This window comes from Manduca sexta, chromosome 17, assembly GCF_014839805.1.
Source record: "Manduca sexta isolate Smith_Timp_Sample1 chromosome 17, JHU_Msex_v1.0, whole genome shotgun sequence".
NCBI lineage: Eukaryota > Metazoa > Arthropoda > Insecta > Lepidoptera > Sphingidae > Manduca > Manduca sexta.
In genome coordinates, this window is record NC_051131.1 from 15,142,284 (window position 1) to 15,166,113 (window position 23,830).

The 23,830-nt window shown below is 38.9% G+C and overlaps 1 protein-coding gene across 2 annotated transcripts; it reads right to left on the reverse strand.

Moving 5' to 3' along the window:
• Nucleotides 1–1,775: 1,775 nt before the first annotated feature.
• LOC115451468 lies at nucleotides 1,776–22,842 on the reverse strand. 2 transcript variants are annotated; one of them, XM_030179812.2, is made up of 4 exons: nucleotides 22,607–22,842; nucleotides 8,096–8,192; nucleotides 4,195–4,368; nucleotides 1,776–4,119 (listed from the first exon to the last, which is right to left on the reverse strand). In XM_030179812.2, exons 1-4 carry the CDS (start codon nucleotides 22,616–22,618, stop codon nucleotides 3,173–3,175), a joined length of 1,230 nt encoding a protein of 409 aa, XP_030035672.1. In that variant the 5' UTR covers nucleotides 22,619–22,842; the 3' UTR covers nucleotides 1,776–3,172. The 2 variants fall into 2 exon arrangements, with proteins under 2 accessions (XP_030035672.1, XP_030035671.1); XM_030179811.2 differs by lacking the exon at nucleotides 22,607–22,842 and adding an exon at nucleotides 8,721–8,863.
• Nucleotides 22,843–23,830: the final 988 nt, after the last annotated feature.

Genomic DNA, 23,830 nt, shown 5'->3' on the forward strand with positions numbered 1-23,830 from the left:
GGCATCTAGTGCTCTTTGGCACCGCACAGGACTATTCAGCGTTGCCTACTCCATTAATTATCAATAAAGTATATTCAATGTATAGGCTGTAATTGATGTAATCTTTTTAACACTGAAGCATTCTTTTGATGACATTTCAAGTCTTCAATATATCGATTTATTGTGAGTAGAATCGATTGTTAAACAGTAGTTAGTTTGACATAAACGCGAAAATAGTCCTGTAGACGCCACTGTTGACGGACCGCGCAACATTATCATTTGTACACCATCGCAAAGGAATTAGGCGTTACATAAAGATTACTTTCAAATAGCAAATGCTTCCCAACATATTCCTCGTCACACGGGACCTTTTCAATTCGATTTATATCTCTACAGCTGCCACGAACTACCCTACTTTCCAATCGTCATGTGCAAAGTTATCATAAATTAGTTTCATTCAATATAAACGGTTCTTTATCTTTAGCAATATTGATTAGCCACACATTTAAAGTAAAAATTCGTTCTAAACGTTGACAGCATGAATTTTAATTCAAGAATCGATATAACCTATCAATCATTTTCAATCGATATCAAAAACTTACTTTACCACCGATTCATTAACATCTCAAAGTTGCATAATATTCATTCATAAAAATGCTTATCTATCAAATACTTCATACAAAATTGCCTTCCCTTACTCGTACTAAGCTCACAAGCCCATCTCCGCATAGCCATCTTGTCCGTTCCGTTTCACTCAAACATTTAAAGCATATTGAAAGATGTTAAGGATTATGTAACGCCCAAATCCCCGATCGATTAAACGCGACTCGTCCGCGCTCGACCCCAAATAATACTTTATACAATTTATTAATTACTCCTATGCACATAAAAATATTAAAAACGGAACGTTTTCATTAACTAGACAATATAATAATGTGCGTAACGGATCGTAATCCCATAGACTCACCATTAGCTGTACAAAACGAATTAAGCGAATGATTTAGACAGCGAGAAAAGAAATTTCACCGTCTTTTCAACACACCTGCGATCGATAGCTTCAAGCGCAGGCTGGATGTGAACATCACCATAGTCTCTTGCCTACATCTTACGCCTTTTAAACCGAAGCCACCCAAAATTATCATGTCTGTCGTGACGAATCTCTTAACAATTAATAAGATGACTGTTTTAAATCTTTCGTGCACTTGGTGTAATATAGTTTTTGCTTTTAAAATGGCAATGTACATAAGTATTATTCGTATCATACATCTCAAAGCTCACATCCAGCCTGCGCCCTGCCACAAAATTTCACACCATTTCTTCATATAAATTCCATATACCCGAAAATGCAACTTACAATGAAACATACAGTTCTGCCGCAATGAATTTCAAAGGCGATTCAGTTATCAGTCCGTTATGAACCGATAATCAAATTGTAGAGCAAAAAGACATCCAAATGTACGACGCTCGTAACTCGGCCACGATTTTATTTCTTACAATATTTCAACTTTAGTCTTACCATCTTAACAGCGAGAATTACTTGAAAATAATTAACTCGAGGGCAAATCACAATATCAAACTTTTAAACAATAACTTTAACATTCAAAACATCAACATGGAATGCGAGACGGCTCATGAAAATATTATGCAAAATATATTTGCGTAAACAAACGTTGCTATAACAAAACCAAATGCACTAAAATATGAGGTAGCGGCAACTTCATGAACCGTATTCCAGAATGAACGGGAGGCGAAACCAAACCCGTCGTAGAGACGCGCGCTGCGCAGCGGCTCCGGAGCGAGGCGGCGCGCTCGGTCGTCATTAATGTTACACCTTAATTATCTATACATTTGATGGTGGCCTCCGCGGAGCCGTAAAACTTATTACATTTCATATATCATACATTATTGCGTGTTCCGTTTCACGCATCGACACTATACAAAAATCAAAAACATCCCACAACACTACTGTATCATAGAGCTAATAAATACAAGAATCAACTTACCCACTACAAATACCCATTTTGGCATGATGACTTGATGCGATGGCGGTATAAAGGATTCGTATTTTAGTTACAACCTCTTTTTATAACATTGAATTTATTAATATAATTTATATATCTATTATATATATGTATAATGTTATGTGCTCTCTCTGAAACATCGCCCTAGCTACACGGAATTGTCGTCCAGCGCTGACAAACCATCTCTTTATTGACTACAGTGAACTCGAATCAAATTCTGCGAGTAACATCACACGGTTCTGTAACGCACCGCCTCCGTCTAACCTCATTCGATTACATAACATTATTGTTTATAGTCTGTGCGCACGCGCAGTGCCGTGACGCTGCGGCACCGGCGTCCGGCGACCGGCCCGGCGTCCGACAGCCGCGCGGCCGTGCCAAGTCACAACTTTATTGTTTTATTTGCATCTTTCACGCCTAAAGTGGTGTTATTAACAGTTAATATGAATGTCGATTGTGCAATGTGATCCATACAATACATATTCCTCGATGCATTAGGCCAGTCTCGAGTGTGAGTAGAATGAAGGTGGTTGAGCAAGCGAGAGCGGTCGCCGGGTGCCGGGCGCCGGACACGTGTCGGAGTGCTGGCTCGCGGTCACACAGTGAATCGTCGCCAACGCGCTCGTGTACAATTTATTATTTACCTAAGAACATACGACGACAATCTCGATGATAAATATTTGTGCAGTTATTGTGTTCCGCTGACATCGGAATATAATACACATTACGCTAATATGAGGGGTCGGCGTAAGCGGCCGGCGCTGTCGGCTGGCGCCCGTCTGTGCACCGGCGCGTACACTTAAACGATCACCTTAGAAAACGATAGGAAGTCAGTTTTACTTATAATAATTTCGCTATTTATTACCTAAGTCGCGTCGGCGCGCCTCGCACCGCGGGGCGAGAGGTCGCGCCGCATTCAATTTTATATATAAGTCTCTAATCGTTCACAGCGGATTGAGATCCGAGCCGAGCCGTTCACGCTGCAGCTCTGTCACTCACTCTGTGGGTATCCTCCGTGGCGCGGCGGCCGCGGAGGAGCGCGGTGTGTGCGCCGGGGGCGCGGGGGTCGGTGCGGCGCTCGAGGCTCGCAGCCGTCAGCGCGCGGCGATGCGGCACAGCGCGTGGCGCACGGCGGCGGCGGCGGCGGGCACGGCGGCGCCGCACAGGCCCGATCAGAGTCTGTCCTCTTCCTCCTCCTCCTCGCCCTCGTCTCCCGCCTCCTCGTTCTCCTCCCGGTAGCCCGGGTGTTCGCTGATGGCGTAGTAGTTGCCATTGTATATGACGCCGAGCTCTCTCAGCGCGTCGCCTCTGATCGTCGCCTTAATTGTCCAGTTGTAACAGTCGTCCGACTCTGATTCGCGGTCGAGCCGCTCCACGTCTAGGATCTTTGAGCTGAGCCGTTCCAGTATGATGCCGATGTCCTTTATGGTGAGGTGTCGCTTTTGGTCCACGCTCAGTTGGTCAATCAACAGCAAGAACTTCTCCGATGTGACCGCCTCGTCTTCAACGAGTGTGTTTTCTGTTTCACTCTCAGACGAGTCGCGATCACCTCGTCGAGCCGATTCTGCGTCTAGAAAGCGCACGTGGCCTTTCGGTCGGCCCTGTGGTGAGGCACGAGGCTGCGCGTCCTGTATGGGCGAGGTAGCGACGCTTTTGTGTACGGCGATCCGGCGTCCTTCCTCATGTAGCGCACAGCAATGGAAGTCGCACTCGTCTGGCGGTGGCCGTGCGTGTGGCGGGTGCGGCGCAGGCGAGGCGGGCGCGGCGCGGCACTCGGACGTATGCACGTGCACGCCGCCGGGCGTATGCTCGAGCGAGCCGGGCCCGCGCGACAGTCGGCGCGGCGCGGGGCCCGGCTCGTCGTGGTTCACAACAGTGATGTGTGGCGGCGGCGGCTGCGGCCGGTCCAGCGACGTCTGGATCACGAGCGAGGGCCGTCGATCCGGCTTGGCTTGCCGCGAGGGTGAGCGCGCGGCCGGCGACGCCGCGGGCCGCTGGTCCCAGTGCAGCACCACCGTGACGCGCCCCTTGTTGTCCATGATCTTCCATGAAGGCGTCTCATCGTGTAACTCGAGCGCGTGGATCGTCTCGCATACTATTTTGGGGATTGCTGATATTGCTGAAAATGGAATAGCATAGAGTCAAATAACGTTGATACGTGTAGGTGTGATATGGTAGATGTGTGCGCACTGACCGGCCTTGATGACGTCGACTCCTGTGGGATACCATCGCTCGCCCTGGCGCAGCAGCAGCAGTACGGTATTGGGTGGTAGCGTACGCCAGTACTCGCCGTCTTCGACCTGCGTGCCGTCACTCTCTAGCACCAGCCGCACCGGCTCACTCGCAGCTACTGACAACTTCTCCTTACCTGCCGTCAGAACACGCAGGTTAACAGGTTCCGTTACTAAGAATACTTATATTACATTCAAGTAGTTTTTTGTTTTATCAACGACAACTCATTTGGGTAATTACTTACTAAAATTTTAATTTAAAAATCAAAGTAGAGAAAACAAATATTATTAAGTATGTAGTAGTATGAGTGTTGATATATTTTTTCAATTACTCAACACCGACATGGTGACCATGATCTATAAGACAATGCAGCTACCAACCGTAAGAATACATTTAATTTGTACAATGAAACTGACCTAACACAACAAAACTACTCGCTATGTAAACCCTTAAATGTTTCAAAACCCACTCAATCCGAAAAGTAATGAAGAAAACTTCACAAAGACGGATGTTTATTGGCTAAACGGTGGGAGCGGTGACATCCTCGAACCCGTAATCAGGTCACGAGCGCAACCAACCGCGCAGCCCTGTTGACCCGCTGCTAAACAGTTTACTACAGCCGGACCGACCTCGACTCTGTATTCTAGGTGCCGTAGGACGTTGGAAGCGAACTAATAGAAATATAAAAGAAATAATATGTATTTTCTTCAATTCTCTTAATGCTAAGATCAGGCGGAATATATGTTTGTTAGCATCTTATTAGTTCAAAAAACCAGAACGTGTATTTGATCAATTTTCTTTGGTAAATATGGCATTATTTCGTTTCACTGCATCGTATATTGTATTTTAGTAAAAGTAGAAGGGAGAAAGAAATTGGCAGTGGTCAAATTCTCAGCATATCTTACCCTTCTGCTTCGCTTACCCTGAAAGGAACTAAATTGATATACATATTTGAGAAAACTGTCTAATAGTTAGGTTATTACTCTGCTACCTATTATTGACAACAAAAGTAGCAGCTGTAACCACCCTTGTAATTAAGTTCTCAGAGCGCCCAATGTGCTTTATATCCTAAAACATGAGATTTAAAGTCTTCTATAATAATTTTACATACATACATACATCTACAATGTGAAATTGGGAAACAATAGTCTTTGCATATTACAGGGTGGTAGAAGGTAGAAAAAATTATTTCAAGTTAAATATTAATTTCATTGACGTCATCTCAAAGTTCCTTAAGGTAGTCAGGTTATTTTTAACCCACTTCACATAATGTTGTTCGTGGAACCGTCCCCACCGATCCCAAACATTCTGATCCAGGTTGAGTGTTTGCTATCCTTGTTATTGCCACTTTGTTTTTCTCCATTAAAAGGAATTGTTATTTTTATTCCTTATTTTCGTTAGTTTTATGATTACGATTTTAAATGGTTGTCACCTCTACTAGATAAAATTTGTCGCCAAGTCGATATTATTTATGTCATATTATAATGTTTTTAAGTAATGTAATTGTGCTCAGTTTTATTACGGCGAAGTCATTAAATCCGGATCTGATTGGGACTGCACAATGCAATTTCGATCAAGGTACTATTTTATAGATGTAATATATTACTATTTTATAGTACACGAGAAGAGCGCACCCCAAAATTTACAGTACAAACTCATGTAAAACCTCATTACTAATACAATTTTACACAATATAAGGTTTCACTACAAAAAACACAAAATCAAATTATCAGACAACACGAAACTAAAACGTAAACCTATATATCTAAAATTTTAAAATGCCAGTCTTTGGAAAAAATGCATGAAATTTTCCGCTACGTACTTCCTAGAGACGGAAATAGCTTTGCAGCAAACTAATTTTTGGAAAAAGCCAGTGGGAGTTGCCGGGCAGCCTCGGTGCGAGTGTCGACCAATGGGTGGCCTATATATAGACTACCGGAAAATATGTTATATTAACTGAAAGTCTTTTTCCGGAACAGAAGTTACCATTGTCCATTTTCTGAGATAAAAAGCCTAAATATAGCGGCATATAATATTATATGTAAATAAAAATCTCGTCATTTACTACTAAGTTGCAGGTGGTAACATATTAGTATTCGAACGGATGGTGGTCACCGTACACAACGTATAAAACCCGTCATAGTGGCTCCCGAAGTGCATTTTGTGCCGGGATTAGCTTGTGTATATCCAGATATACACAGGCTCGCGAGGTCGACACTCTACATGGTCTTTACTCCACTTATCATCAGGTGCAGTGGGCTCGCGTTGACGTGCCAATGTAAAAAAAAATAGTTCTGTCTAACAAATCTAGGCATTTCTAATGTTCTAGCTACCATTGGCGCTGTGTCAAGTTTAGTTCTATTTAAACTCTGTAGCTATATTAAAGCTAGAAAAGGTAGGTAGAAGGTAAAAGGTATACACTATACAGGTTTAATTTCCTAAATGACACAAATGTATGTTTGCATCATTTGTTTTGAGTTCGGTTTTTTAAAGTCCGTTGTGATTTATAATAATGATAAGGCTAATAATTTTAGGTTTTTTGTAAATTAAAAAGCTATTGTTACTATGTGGTTTGTCTTATGTGAGCCCAGGTTGATCAGGAGAATCAGAAAGCTGTTTGAGGGCGCCACATTTCCTTTTCTGGTTTAAAGTTAAGGTGGTAGCTCAAGGTCCATTTTCATACATTTTGTTTCGGCTTTAATCTGGGTAACTAAACAAGTATTGGCAAGTAAAGAATTTAAATTCACGTCTAGTTAGTGATTAGTTCTCGCAGTTGAAAGAAAAATGTAAAAATAATTAATAATCATGGATATTTCTGCCTTTAAAATTTCGTCATATTAAATTTTAGAAAATGGACCTTGAGCTACCACCTTAACGGTATTAGTAAAATAAAGCAGTTCCATATTTTACAAGACGGAAACGTGTAGTTATTCCAGTTTTATAGACACCAGTTTTCATATTTACTGTAAATTTCACAGCAGTGGGAAAGCTACGTTCTAGTCCAGGGATAAGATTCAAAGTATCGTAAAAGCCAGTTTTAATTGTTGAAATCCATGAGCATTGCCACATTCAAAAACACAAAATTTAGTATTTTACTACTAATTAAACAAAAAAGTTGTAAACATATGAATAGTAAAAATAAACCCAATTAATCAAATTGATAATAATACAACGATGAATGATATCAAATGAAACTGAAACGGAAGTAATAGCAACATTAGGGGCCTGTTCACGATGTAAAAGTAAACTCTAATAATTAAACATAAAAACGGCGACCAATACGAAGTCAAAATCCCAAATAAATAGTAAACAAGAATGCATTTAGCATTTACTGTCTAACTTAACAGGCCGTTAATGTCACAAGTAAATGACAGTTGTCGAGAATTAAATATGAGTTCGCTTTAGTCTATGTTCAACAATAATGACAAAGCTTGCACCACTGAGATGGCTGAGTTTAAATAAACAACAGCTAATATTGACATTAATTAAAAGCAATAAAGAAGTTATCACATGATTATAAAAGTAGGTATTAAGAACACTTTAGTATTTTTGTATTAAGTATAAAAAAGGATTATATTAAAATAGAAGATGCTAAATTATAATAAAAATTTTGTAAGTATCCTTTCAATTCATAAACGATTCAAAGCTGTAGTTATAATTCATTAAACTAGATTAGGTAATGCGAATTGAATGTATAACTTCTAAGTTAAAACGCGTTTTTTCATTCAGCCAGCTAATTAATAAATATCTATTACCGCAAATTAATATATTCAAATATTTCGTAATCATTTTGCTTTCTCTATGTCAAACACCTGTAATTGTATTGCTAATACTGCCCGCGTATAAAAACTGTGTTCACTGACCTCTATGTATTAACTCTTCAAAGCTAGTGACCACCAGCCCCTTCCTCACGTTCCGAGAACTGTCCCATATCTTGAAAGGCCTCTTTCCTCTAACCTCCTGAAAATACATTAATTTGAAATACGTTTATTCACCTCAAACTTATAATCATCTGTTCTAGAGTGATGACAATGTAACCCATTTTCATTGATTCAGGTACGAAACTATATTTAGTACATTAGGATGTAAGTAATACGAGTAACGCCCCGCAGGCTCCGGCGGAGCTGCCCTGTCGGTGCGGCCTGCACTGGCTGCAGCGGTGCAACGCCCGTGCGACCTCCCCACCTCCCGTCCCGCGGCCCGCGCTACACCCGCGCACACCCCGCTGCGCCCCGCCCCGCCCCGCACGCACTGTGCGTTGACCGACTGACATCGGCACCCTACACGATCTTTAATCTACACTGAGACTTCACAACTTGTGGACCATTAAAAGTTTCAACAATACATCAGTGTCACAAGTAGTAGTGGGTACATGGTAGACAATTTTTTATCGCTGTTATATATAAAAGTATAATTATCTCTGGTGCATCAAACGTGACATAAAACCGTCCCAAGTGTCGTCCGATCACGTGTATAAACGGCACGTACCTCTTGTATTTCAACAATCATTGTCCCCGATCACTACACACTTGACCGACAATGCACCACACCTTGTACTAAATACACAGAACGTTCAGTTAACTCGGAGTATGGAGAGGTTGTATAGAAGGCGGGCGGCGCAGTGCGCGCCGGCGGAGCTGCCGCGGCCGCACTGGGCGCGAGTCGTGACCCGGTCGCGGCATCGCCCCCCCGCGCACATCTCTCACCCCGCCTGCTCCACCGGCACACACCCCCCGCTACCCACGGGCGCGCCCTCCGCCGCGCTACCGCTCCCGCCCCGCCGCCCGGCCCCGCACTGCAGCGCTCGCCCGTAATCTCTTGATGCCGTAAGATCTTGAAATTAGCGATGCCGATGATGCACTTTTTGTAGATTCAAGGCATTTTTGGTAATTTAAATTTTTTATCAGTAGGTATATAGAGTTTTTTTTACCTATAAAAGTTATAAATTTGTAACTAGTAAAATGCATAGTAAAATAATTTATATTATTTTGATTTTCCAAGTTATTAGCTTGTAACTTGAAATAGCTATTCCATCAGTTCATTGTTCAGTGTTTATGGGACAAGAATTAAAAACAATCTGTGGTAAAATTGTCTTGTAATAACCGACACAATATATCAAAAAATGTTTGCTACACACGACTACGGTTGTGCTACGAGACTACGCACGCTACGTTTGTTGTCGAGCTACGGACAATTACGTAGTCACTACGCCGTAGAATATTACAAGTTGATTTGATGTGTTGGTTATAAGATTTATCTATAGTAATTAAAATAGGGTCTACTCTAGCGAATAGTTTTTTTTAAATGCTTACTTATTCTTTTAAATTAAATACTTAAAGCACTTAAGGTGTAATGGTTGGACGACAACTCTTAATATTTATCAGCATTCTAACTCAATGCAGATGGATAATTTGTTAGTGGCCAATATACCACATTACTTATGGTCTATAAACATGACATTAAAGTAAACTTAGGGGCTACGTATGACTAATTATTATAGTACATCAGCGGCTACCAGTGGCGAAGCGTCCATGCAACCCGGTTCCTACCAGCTTCCCTTTTGCGTTTATTTACATTTGTCCAGTTTTTTATTTCTGGTAAATTGATCGCTATATGTTAACTAAAGCAATTTTTGCCTCAAGTTACCTTTTGAAACATTTCACCCTTTGCCACTGGTGGCTACTCTACGTTGCCATGATTGTAAAGTCTTATTAAACCCACAAATTGTAGCAATGATAATGGAAATAAGATTTATATTAGGAAAAACTTGGTTCTTTTTTCGCAGCTTTCTCTGCGTTTAAAGCTTTTAAAAGTGGCATATGTTAATCTAGGATATGATTTTTAAGTGTTCCAAATTTCATCCAAACCCGTTTAGATGTTTTTGAGTTTACTAGAACAAATATCCGGAAATCCAAACATGTACATAAATATTCGCATTTATAATAATTATAAGATAAGATTAATAAATCTTTGCTAGCATTTGTTTTAGTGTCTTCGCAGACAAGTGAAAGGCAATCGCTTTTAATATCGACAATGCCAGGGGAAAAGCCAAACTGCTGTCTACAGGAGATGACCAATCTTCTCTCGTATAGAGCACAAATCACAAGAGAGGTACCCGTAGGACATATAATATAGACCATTTCCAGGTCATATGGATGAACTTTATGCGGTAAACTTCTCCACCGCGGTCTAAATCCCCCCATAGTAGCATAGGATGCAATAGAATCCCGAAACGCAGTGATGAAAGTAAGTTTTATTTACATGGGCAAGTCGTGTAGTAAGTTCAATGTAACGCATTAGGAATTATATTGGTTTTTATGGTTAAAAATATACCTTTTCGCTTAGACGGTACAGAAAACGTTCAAAAAAACTGATAGTTTTCCATAAGTGTTTCAAACTGTTAGTTTTCCATAAGTCTGTAAAATGTATTTTATAAAAAAAAAACATTTTTTTTATAAAATATTTAAACCTGTTACTTTTGTTTAATATTCATATTATGTGCCTAATATTTTAGCTTTACCCTACTTACTTTGTGAATTTTGTGTATGCCTGTAAGTGGTATGCATATCATATTTTAATTACAATGTCTTCTATATTGACATTAGTATGTATATACTGTTCGTGTGCAATGATTATTAATTAAATAAAAATAAAATTACATATCTAAATTTTTAAAATTCTACATTTCGTGTTAAAAAACCATTCCTTATTTAAATCAACTATTTCCATAAAGAGAAACCTTTAATGTTCTAACGATAAACAATTTCAGTTTATAACCGCACCTCAGCGGCTCAGACACCAATGTTCCAAACACTCGGTAACATAGTTAAGAAATTGATAATCAAGTTAGTCGTGTCTGTTGGTGTGTCACTATACCTTTATTCCTCTTCGTATATTTTTAGACTGCATATTAATATGGGATATTATGCTGTGATACTCATGTTTTGTATAGTTACAATCAGACGAGCAATTTGATTATCAAAATGTCTATGAACATAAGGTATTAGCATTGGCGAAAGGTGAAATTTTCCGAAAGAGAACTCAACACAACATATAGGTACTAGTATATGAATGCGGTCTGCAAATCATTCTAATGGTGATTAGATTCTATATAACTTCTATATAAAGGGAAGCCAGCATGGACTGGGTATTAGTATACCATGCATGACGTGGTTTTATTAAGTACGTTATAGTCTTCCAACAGCAATAGCCTAGTTGGTTGTGGAACGGACTGCCGAGAAGAAGAGCAGGTTTAAATTCAAAGGGTAGCCACATCTGACTTTTTCTAAAATTATGTGTATATTCTTTGTGAATTATCGCTTGCTTTAACGGTGAAGGAAAACATTGTGATGAAGCCGACGTATCTGAGAAATATCTAAAGGAATTTTGAGGGTGTGTGAAGTCTACCTATCCGCACCAGGCCAGCGTGGTGGACTAGGGCTTAATCTCTCTTAGTAGTAGAGAAGGCCCGTGCCCAGCAGTGGGACAGTATATAATACAGGGCTGATATTATTATATAGGATCTTCCAATTGCAAAGTCGATCGACGAGCGACATTGCGTCCTTCGATATCAGAAGATGATACCTATGCTATGGCCGCACCATGTTAACATGTGACACCGGAATTAATATGATATGTAATTTGTACACCTATTAATATATTAAATTGTATACAATTAACATAATACATTTATATTGTCAAATTCATAGAGATAAAAAAAGTAGATTACAATTCCATGGGCAGAGAATTCAATCATCATGCCAATTGCTTATTGACACATTGAATGTACCTAATCAAATTATCCCGATAAATCATGGTTACACCTACGCTTATTCTCGATTAATGGCATAATTACAGTAATATATGTAATTTGTAATAGGTACACTGTCATCGTCATGACGAGCAACTGTAGTTACAAAATAAACATAGAGCAGAAACAGAACAGTTACGAAGTAATTTCATCTCTACTAAGAACTGTACGTAGTTATTTATGTATGTAATTTGACGGATGAGAGCTTGTCTGCCAGCTCTAACTTGTTAGTAGATATAAAGCTAAGTTTCTTTGGTTCAGTGGCAATTCACATGGAAGTAAACCGGGACTCTGTTTTCGTTTCTCAGGTCGAGCAATTTCGGGATTCTTTGAATGCATCAAAGATTTGTTTTAAAGTGCCTGCACTGCACTGCACTTGATGGTAAGCATGATCACATCCAGATAGAGTACCGAATGGCAACAGATGGCTATCTCATGTCATTCACACAATCACACAATCATGCCAGCCTACCCAGCTCCTTCTTCACGCTCTAGCAGAAGGGTCCAGGACTATAGGAAGAGAACACGTGTGCGCGCAAATCATTCCAAAGCGTCATAGTGCGGTAAAGAAAGAAGTTGGCGGAGCTATTTGAATTATGATGAGCAATAATCTCACTGCGTATTACATTTGACTAAAATATTATCATCACTTATTGTAGCATTCTTTACGCCTCATCGGGGATGCAGGCCGGAGTATGTATAGCATCAAAATCGATGTAATCTCAGTAGCCATGTGCCCGATGGAATTAAACTACTTTAGGGAAAGAATTGACAAAAATTCTTTTGTTCCGTTGTATAATTAATTCGTTTCAAAATGTCAAGTTCAGAGATCCACCGGTTTAAAGTATGTTTTTTTTATCAATCAGCGTTAGTCATTTTATGAAACAAGAAGGTATACTCACACGTCTACATTTCTTTTTTATTTTCTGTTGCTGTCCCGTCATATCACGTGAAAGTTATGTATCGAACTTTTATGGATAGTGGATACTTTCCCGAAAGAGCTCTTTAAAAATAACATTTTGGTCCCTTTAATACAAATACCATTTTTAAATGAAGATAAAAACAAAATGCAACGAATATTCAAAGGAATTGTTTCAAAAGTGCACCATTGCCCTTTTACCCACATTTATTTTTAAATGTAGCACAACAGTGCACCACCGGCACGAAATGAAGCAACAGCCGCACTTGAAGACACTTGTGAACTACATCCTTTGCTATCCTGAGAGTCCTTTGTACAGCACAAAGTGGACACTCAACGGTTGCAAAACAAAGCCGTCGCTAGCACCAGACACTTGCAATTATGAAGGGAGCTAAACTGCAACTTACGCCCTTCACGACAGCGAGACAAATGAGGGCGAAGGTAACGCTGGAAACTCAACGAACGTTTATTTTTAGGAGCTCTTATTGAAGATGCCGACGAGTCGAAACGGCGTGCAAGTATGTTCGCGTTGTACGTGAAAAATGTAACTTTCTGGAAGGAAAAATTCAAATCTTACAGAATTGCTGGCGTGCCGCGTATGATGGGGTGCTATTAAATGGTATTAAACATGTTTGAGCTGATTCAGTGTAGAAAGTTTACCGTTATAACACAAAGTAAGCAAACGAGTATACTTGCCCACTGCTGAGCAATAATAATATAATATTATATTATTATTTACGTCGCTTTATTCCAGATGTACAATTCTGGTATAGCCGAGACATTCGTGCTATAGTTCAAACTATTAAGTTAAGGGTCTATGACTTGTATTTGTTTGTGATTCCGCACGCGTGAAATACTTGTTTCAAACATCTTCAAAAACTATCATTTATAGGCAGGCATCATTCACCTTTGATCAATGTCTTTTGGAGTTTCATCACCATTGAAGCAATTATCTAAAAGCGATCAAGGTGACGCGCCTGATCTATATAGTATGGAGTATAACTACAAGCCGTGCCTACGTCAAGAGCGGCTCGACTCAAGGCGAGGCTCGAGACTTGAGAGTATTGTCCGCCGCAGGGTCACCCCTCACACTCGGCCCAATGTCATTGTAACAAGGCCGCCGTGAGGCCATCGTTTAAAACTGCCAGCCCTAAATGAATTACGGTGTTACGTGAGTAAATGTGCATATCTATTGGCGGGATTTGTTTTATTCAATGCTTGATGCAATTAAAAACCGATTTTTATATTAGCGCAAATAAGACAAAGCTTGAGAGAAACAACTTGAAATTAATATAAGTTAATTTAAAAAAAAATCTATATATTACACACACATCCATATATCACGCTTTCATTTAGGAAACCCATTTGTCGCCTGTGTTTTCTCCATATTGTGTGATAGGGAGCCATATTAATACCATATCGGACACAAATTACAGACTTCGAGCTGATGCTGAGCAGAAAAACCCAATATCAGTTGCCTGAACCGGGATTCGAACGCAGGACCTTAGAGCAGTGGTAGTGCGCACGCAATGCAACGACGCTATCGTCGCAGTAATATTAGGGATGTGAAAGTTTGTGAAGATCTTAAGTTGTTTGTTAGCAATTATAACTCAGGGTAATGGATGTTACGCAGTGCTTTATAAGTCGAAGTTGCAGATAGTGTTGCTATTGTTGGTAGTATCGCTTACTATCAGGCGAACGGCGTGCCCAAATCGTTGTATTAAAATAAGGAAAAGAAATTAGCATTATAAAGTTGGCTTTAATCAGAAAACATGATTACTTATTTGAAAGAATATTCCAGAAAAACAATTTCACATGAGCAAAGACTACGTAGTAGACTAAACATACACACACAGTAGACTAAACAGTCTACTTTTATAATAATTATTAGTTGTTATTTGGCGGTCGCTAAATGTTGATAAAATTTAAAAAGCTATGTAAAATAAAAAATATCAAGCATTGCATTAGACTCAAAGCATTATACATGGTGAGTTTTTGAGATGGAGCAGAAAGGGTAGCTACCTTAACTGCTTTAGCTACAAGAAAAGAGAGAACATGTTTTAGGAAACAGTCGTTTTTGGAGATATTAAGATCTACATTCACAGATCCTGATAAAATTATTCAGTAAAAAAATTGACAATTTACGCAAAAACTTTTTTAACGCCAATCGATGCTGTTGTTTATAACAACCAAAGAACTCTATGCGACTATTTGAGGTGTACTTATGAAAAATTGTTAAAAACATTTTCTATGCATACTATAGGACACGAAACTTCAAATTCAATTAAAACATAAAACTTTTTATTCGGCTCTATTAATCTGTAAAAACGATTAGAAACTGATTTAGGAATTAAAATACACGTAGAACAATTATTGTGTAATAGGTATGTTATTGATTTTTTTTTATCAAAGCAGCTTAGAATCCATATAAAATTTATAACAAAAGTATTTAATAATTGTTCTCCTAGGCGGTAGAAGTACCACTGTCGTAAAATTCAAATGTACAAGAATTGCTGTTATGTTCGAAGGACATTGTTGCAACCAACTTAATTAAATTTGATACAAGTTTTAGGATGGGAAGCGCAATGCTGTCACGTAATTCTTAATACCTAGCCCGAAATTATCCGAGGGTTTATTATTGTTTTTATTGCTATGATTTAAAGGTCGATGTGGTGGTTGCCGCTCAGCTACGAGTTTTACTTGTCATAGATTTAAAAACAATATAATAGCATTAACTTGAAGAATAACATTATTCAAGAGAAACTATTATAATTGTACAATTTGCAAACTAATCAAGGAGTATTTCCTACGTTCCATTACACACCAGAGAGTAACAGTAACTCCACCACCAAATTCTGAACTCGTCACCTTTCACGTGCAACATGCAGGTTTCGAGGAACTTTACCCAACACCGGAACTTTGATAGAATCTGTCAGCTGTATATGGCAAGTACAAATTAGGAATATACTTGAAAATTGCCCTGAAGCCGCACGTTACGATTTGGCTGTAAAATGTGGAAATTATTGGATGTCCAACAGTGCCGCAGGGTTCATATAACCAGATCCCTGCCGGTTTCCCTTTCGTAATTTTTGTAAAATCTAATTATCATTAGATGGATTTGCAAATCGCATTCATGTATATTAATACCTAAGTAGATGTCGTGTCGGGTTCGCTTATGAAATTTTTTTCCTGCGCTGCTGGACTCTACACAGGATAACAATCAAGTTTCTGATTTTCACTGTTACAAATGAGCACTAGGTACTATTTCTAGTAAAGGAGAGGAAAGCTTGTCAAGTACTCTGCTACTCATTAACTTGTGGTACTATGGATTGTGAGATAACGATTACGAAAAAAGCACCATTGGTGTTTGGTCACATGCTATTGTAGGACCGAAAAGCACAGTATAAGTTTACCAATTGAAATAAAAACAATTAACAAGGATAATAAGCGCTAGTTATTCCACAACATGATGGCAATGATCAGATATTAGGAATATGACGTGAAGTTCTAATTTTGCTAATTTTCCGGGGTCCTAAACATCTGCCAATACTCATCCCTCATTCCACAAGCTGGTATCTAATTTCCTAGTTAATTGAGTTAGATCGTTGAGCATCTTGAGTACGTTTATAACTACAAAAATAGTATTTCCAATAACATAGTTTAAGTCACTTTCGACTTAAATATTAGAAATATTTCTAATATTGAATCGTAAATCACCGATGAACGTGGTAGGTGACCGCTGTGTCACCGGGCTGATATGGGGCGAGGCGTCCTGTCGGCCGACGACCCGCCGGCCTCTAACAAACTCCTTTTGATTTGATTCTAGACGCCCGTACGCCTATAATTGTTTTCGGGAATGTAATTTTTCTCTTAAAGTGGCTTGGGTTGTACTTCTGTACATACGTAGAGTGAACCACTTTTTATATTAAAGTATTTGTTTCAAGTTAATTACATAATGGGCGTTACTAATAAATGGTGTAAACGTCTATCATAGTTGTACAACTTTTAGTCTAGCTTCCTGTGACGGTAAAGTCTAGTCTGAATATTTTCAAGTGTCGTATTATGATTGCACGTTTTAAATGTACAATTAGAGTAGTTCTAATATTACTCGTGCGGATAATTTTAAGCATTTAAATTGACAAATCAATATTATTACAGTCTCTTGCCCGAAGATTTTCGAAATGGAAAAAATATTTTTGGTAAATACCAAACTTGGTACTGTTATAGTATCGCGGATCAAAAATAGTTTTAATATTTCTAAACCGTATATTTTGCGAACCTACTACAATTTAATTTACACCGTGATCGTCTGGATATGTCCGGGTTCAAAATTTTGTACACAAAGTATATTTCATTGACGAGATGTCGCGTTTTTGATGCAAACATTTGAATACGGTAAATCGGTCGCGTTACTTAACGCTCGGCTTTGTCGTAGTGACGAGAATAAACTCAACGATTAAGTTTATTTTCGTAATTTTCATTCCTAGACATACATGATTGACTAAGTTAACTTTTTTATTAAAGTATCCATTTCGAGTTTTGTAGACCTATAAAGCTAACATCTATTTACTTTATGTGCGAGTTATAAACATCATTCAAAAATCAATAAACGTTTAATAGTTAGTTATACTTTATGCAGTTATTATTTAAAATTGATAGTCTCTGGGAATAATATAAACATATAGAAATATCTAATTCCGAAAAACTTATTGGTGGTGGGTTTCTCATAGGCAAGAGTCCGCCTCGGAAGGTACCACCGTAATGTCAATTTCTGTCACCAGGCAGCAGTGTGTAGTCACCGCTGTATTCCGGTTTGAAGAACATTGTAGCCAGTGTAACTACTGGACATAATAAGACTTAACATTTCATGTCTCAGGACGGCGAGCGCAGTGGAATACCAAACAATACTTTGTAATCAAGGTGTTGGATGGCGTTTCTACTAACTATGTACGGTCGTGTCTTACCATCAGGCGAAAAGCGAGCTCGCCTCGTCATTCAATAAAAAAAACTTTGGCATGAAATACAATTCTAAAAGATTTTTCACTCGGATTTGGACTAGCATCACAGTTTATTTTACAAAACTCAATCTAACATCACATTCCTCCATCAAAAGAAATGATACTGATTAAATTAATAGATTGTGCTAATCGGTTACCGATAATTTAAAATCAGAGGGCGAACGGGACGGGCGGGTGCGTCGGCCGCCTCCGAGATCCGCGACGGTTCATACCCACTTTATTACCCGATTAATGATTTAACCAACGAATTAAAAAATCCAGCAATCGTCGCGTGAGGGTTCATATTTTTATATTTCATTAGGTGTTGCTTGCGGCTTCACTTGCTAAATCTTTTCCGATATAAAGTTTTCTAAACTATGTTTGATGTTAGCGTCATCTATTTTAAAAATTACATTATTTCCTATAGGAGCAAATAACGGGGAATAAAAGTTTATAATTTAATGTAGAATATGGTCTATTACTACGCCAATTTTTATCGAAATCCATTCAGCTGTTTCAGCATTTATTTCTTACAAACATTTAAACATTTTCACAAACTTTCGCATTTATATTATAAGTATGAAGTAAGGTAAGATCAAATTATTAAAACTGGGTAGTTCTTTTTTTTCTTACGGGGACGGCAGTGACTCCACTGACAATGGTAAATGGAGTAGGGTCCAGATAGAATATCAACTGCTGAGAGATGTATACCTCTCACTAGTCGACATAATTATGCCCAACAACATAGTCTATGCCTTAATCGACACCCTTGCACCTTGTGCACGGTGGTCGCTACTTGGGCAGATACAATGTCCCACCATAGACACAAATATCCTACCAATAATTAATCTGAATGCATATAAAAATCTTCACTGAATACTTTTCTGGCTGTCAATGCAATAACTGTCAAATAAGACTTGTGAAACATCTCTTTAAACCTCTTTAATCCCATGAACTCTACCACTAGTTCGGATTAGAGTTTCTACCACAGAAAACGGGTAAGAAACTCTAGTGTTGCTCTTTTTAAAATTCAAGTATAAAGTACGGTGCATAATCCAAAAAACATTACAATTCGTTTTTTAGGTTGTTCGCATCAGTTAATTTATTTATTGAATGTATTTCTTATGTACTATGTATATTATTTGTTAAGAGTGTATTTTTTGAAAACGTGAATCAGTTATAAGTGTCAGTTATAAGAATAGAAAGGTGCATCAATATGAAAATACCTGATACGAATTGCTAGGGATCAAAAGCGCGTGTAACCATGGATTCGTTGGTTTCCCGTTAGCTTATCTTATGGCGAATTTATTAATGACTATCTTTGCCGCTATTTCATATAGAGGAACGAGGTGCTTCTTGTAACAATTTTCAGAAAAACGTATATATTATCTTGAGATCGACCGGTTCACTTACTACTGACCGTACGTAGCTCAAAACTGTAAATCTTTCTTTATAAATGTATAAGGAAAAATCAACAAAAGCTCTTTTAATAATTTCTTTAGTTAAAACGGACCTTAGTCACAAAAATCTACAGTAGGTATTATTGCACTCTCATTATTTTCATATTTCTTTATATTTTATTTAGCAAAGAAATACAAAATGGCCGCCCAAGACTCTGACTCAATTTCGGACTAAGAAAATTAGTTTAATACAATTTCAACTACTCATACGCATTTTGACGTTGTTTATCTGTTCTTTTTCTCATTCAGTAATAGAAATCAAATTACACCTTATTAAAATGTAATCGAAAAGATTCGGACAAGTTATAACATGTTCCAGCAGACTTTGTACTAAGCCCGTGGTATAATTTTCAAAATCGTCGTAACATATCTAATTAAGAATAATAAATAAATTTCAAATTTAGAAACACATATATTTCCATGTACATAAGATTCAAAAACTTTTTAATTAGTCCATAATCATAACCGCAAATAAATTAAGAAACAATATTATAAATTTAAAATTAATATTAATTTATATACTTACAGACTTAATTTTTCATTAGGTTTCAAAAATGATGCGGATGCGCAGTCAGTGCCGTCTAATTGGTATTAGGCATGTGACGCAGTATACAAATAAGATTCGGTAAAAAATGGTTGAAATGAAATGAAATGATTTATTTGAATCTGTAAAATGTTATACATTATTTAGATTCCGTCAATATTAACTCTACCACCAGTTCGGAGAGCAGTTCTCACCAGAGAAGAACGGGCAAGAAACTCTGGTGTTGCTCTTTTCAATCAGTTTAGGGTAAAGACTACAGTACATGATAAAGTGAGAAGAGAAAAAAAAAAGTTTAGAGCAGTTGTAAAATTAAAGTAAAAATGCCGTGTTACAAGTTACCCTCGTGCACAACAAGCCCCCTGTTCCCCTAAACACATTAAATTAAACCCCTCTCGTAGTATACAATTTTCAGTATCCGATTTTTTTATTGCTTTGAATGTCGAGACGAGCTTGCCGTTCGCCTGATAGTACCGATACGACCGCTCACAAACAATAGAAATACCATCCAACCTTGAATTACAAAGTATTGTTTGGTATTCCATTGCGGTCGCCATCTTAAGTCATGAGATGTTAATTCTTATTATGTCCAGTTGTTACACTGGCTACATGTTCTTCAAACCGGAACAGTGAGTATACACTGCCGCTTGGCGGCAGAAATAGACATTGCGGTGGTACCTATCCAGCCGGGCTCTCACATTTGAGAGACCTACCACCAGCAAATGAAACAATAACCTGCTCCTGCTTCTAATTATAGTCGTCCACCTGTGAAAACATTATGAAAATCCGTTCAGTGTTAGAGATGTGTAAAAAACAAACAAAAAATAATTCTGAAAATCGTTGATTTGTGTTCAATTACTCTTATTTAGACACCTCTTTTTTTTTTAAATGTAGAGTATTCTGTTTTATTATGTTATCTGTTTAATATATAAACAATATGGTACAATTTAATAATAAAAATAATGTTGACGATTGTAGAGTTACAATCGTTAATCAAGCTGCACGTCAGCGAGATAAAATTATTGAGATTTCCATAAAAAATAAGGTAATAGTCATCGCACATTTAGCGTCTGTCGCTTGAACGAAACTATCTCTAATATTTTAGTTTAACTTATGAACATCTAGGCTAAAAATTCATAATTTATAATTGACTTGAGCGACATTTTCTTCCAATATTGAATTTAAATATATTGGGATCAGCATATTTTTCAACATTTCTTTAATCTAATTCAAATTTTCTAAAAATAAATTGCAGGTCTCTAACTATGCTGTTTAATGTCTTTGGCTTAAGTCAATTAGTGTGCTGATCATCGTTATAATTCACGTCTTCTATCTCAGGATGACAAGAGCGATTTAGTAGCGTTCAGAACTTTGGGAGTCTGGGTAGTATTGCTAATATTTGTGGGCAGTTGTGGGCTGCGATGCTTACCATGCGAGTTACTTTCTCGTCCCAGTATTCAGTTGTATTATAATGACATATATCAGTGAAAATTAATCTAAATCCAGTCCAACAATTCGATTGTCAATGATTGAGTATACACTGCACACATATCAGTATTTGAATAAATCACAAAAAGATTAATTCCAAAACATATTTATGTATATGACACAAATACTTCATATCTATAGGTATATTGTTATAATATAGTGGCACTAACCTGGCCACTTGCCTGCATATCCATCCGCATTGAGTCAGCACTACCGATGTAAAATCAACTTTATTAGATAGGTTTTTCACTGCTGTAATATATAAAGCTAGTTATGTTTAGAGATACAGAAGTTTAGCGCATTGCCATCATGAAATTACTTGTTATGCGTCACGATTCTCTGGCGTTTAATATTAACCTGCTGTGAGGTTATGTAGATATTACAATTTAACTTGAACTTGCGTTTTTAATTAGTACGCATACAGATTTCAGCAAAGCTTCTCGCTAGAAAAATCTGCGCTAAAAATCACGTGAATGCTACGCCATGCTGTCGGACTACGGCACCGCCGCCGCCTGCTACGAATGTGCTACGGGCGACATACATCAATAATATAATACTTATGACTCATTATCTGTTTAGCTAAACAAATCAAGTACAAATATTAAATAAGTTTATCATATTAATAATGACCCACCACAGAATGATTATAAAAAGGATATGTTTTAAGCAATTACGAGGTGTGGTGCAATGGTGTCAATACCGATTGGCAGCAGACGACCCAAACGACTCCTATAGCTACACGGTGTGAATTAGCACAGATTTAACACAATGCAGGCTGCAATTGCAGCGCCGGCTATGGCAGAGCGAGCGAGAGGAGAGTATGCCAGAGAGGCGCGCGCGAGCGGGATGCACGCTGCGGCACCACCACCCTGCCGCGCCAGCTCCGGGCCCGGGCCAAGAACACACTGCGCTCATCACTGACTCTTCCATCACTGCAAGGCACTCTAACGATGATGCGGCGGTACATCAGCGCGGCTCCGTCGTGTTCCCGAGCCTTGAACACGAGCGGCGACCACTGGGTGCGGAGGCTCCACCAGCCACGAGGCCGGAGCCAGTGCGATGCGGGGCCGGGCGCGGGAGCTCGGGGCCGCGGCGCGGGCGTGCCGGTGCCCCCGTTACATAACAGGGTGGAGGCGGAATACAAAGGTGAGACGGTTACCTCTCTGGCCATCGCGGCATGTCCGCCGGAGGCCGCGGGCGGCGCGCGCTCACGCCGCCATCGTCGAGGGGCCAAGCCCGGGACTCGCGTCGCGACTCGCGGAGCACTTGAGCGGCGCTGCGCGCGTGGGCGGCGATCGATGGGGGCCGCGCGCCTGCGTCGCCGGAGGCAGCCGACGCAAACCGAGCGGAGCCGAGCACGCCCGCACCGCCGCACCGTGGTGCATCCGTGACCCACTTGCCTCGCGCACACTGACCTGCTTACAGCCACCAGCGCCGCTCGAAGCGCTCGCTCGTATGCGGCCGGCGCACACAGCGACTGCACTGTTAGATAACGAGCAGCGGTCTGTGCATGCACACTTCTCTACACACAGCACACTACACACTAGTGAGACGCCGCCCGCCGGCCGCCGCCTCCGTGCTCACTGCTCAGACCAGCTCGTGATAAACGAACTGTGAAATAAAGGCAAACTGTACCGCACTATTGGATTTGTTTGAGCTTAATTTTGCTACGCCGAACACTGTTTATATTATGAATGCAATGTTATGTACCTACTTTCAATTTATTCAGGGAAAACTTAAGATCTAATTTGAAACCTCTTTCTTCAGAAGATTGCCGTAAAAGTATTCCTATTAATAAATTATAATAGATATTTTACAGATTAAAAACATTAGACGTCATTATTGTAATAATAAGATGTTATCTATTTACTTCATTAGGAAAGTATCTATTTCATTTAATTACCTTCCTTAAGTGCTATATTTGTACTTAATTTGTGCTGTTAAAACAATAATGTTGATAACGCGACAATGACGTAAAAGCGCAAGTCGACATAAAATTATTATAAAAATATTTTAAAAGGAGATTTCAAATAAGTATTTTGAAAAATAAATTTGTTCGGGTTTTAAAAAGTCCTTACGAAAGCATTTTTAATCTTTCTTTCCGTTTACCCCTTTGAAAGATAACAACACCGTGCAAAATTAGAATTATCTTTTTAATTAATCACCTACTTAAAAAGATGACGCGGTAGGTTTCGTTCATTATGTTTTTCATAATCACTCCTAAAATACCTACTATGAATTCACACTAGGCTAACTATAATCCCATTTAGGAGTGTAATATATCACGTTAGAGATAAACCTATTTGTCGCTCGAAGCCATATTACCGCTTCAAAAGTTCGCGTAACAAACTATGATAGCTCCTGCTAACTACACTTAACTTTC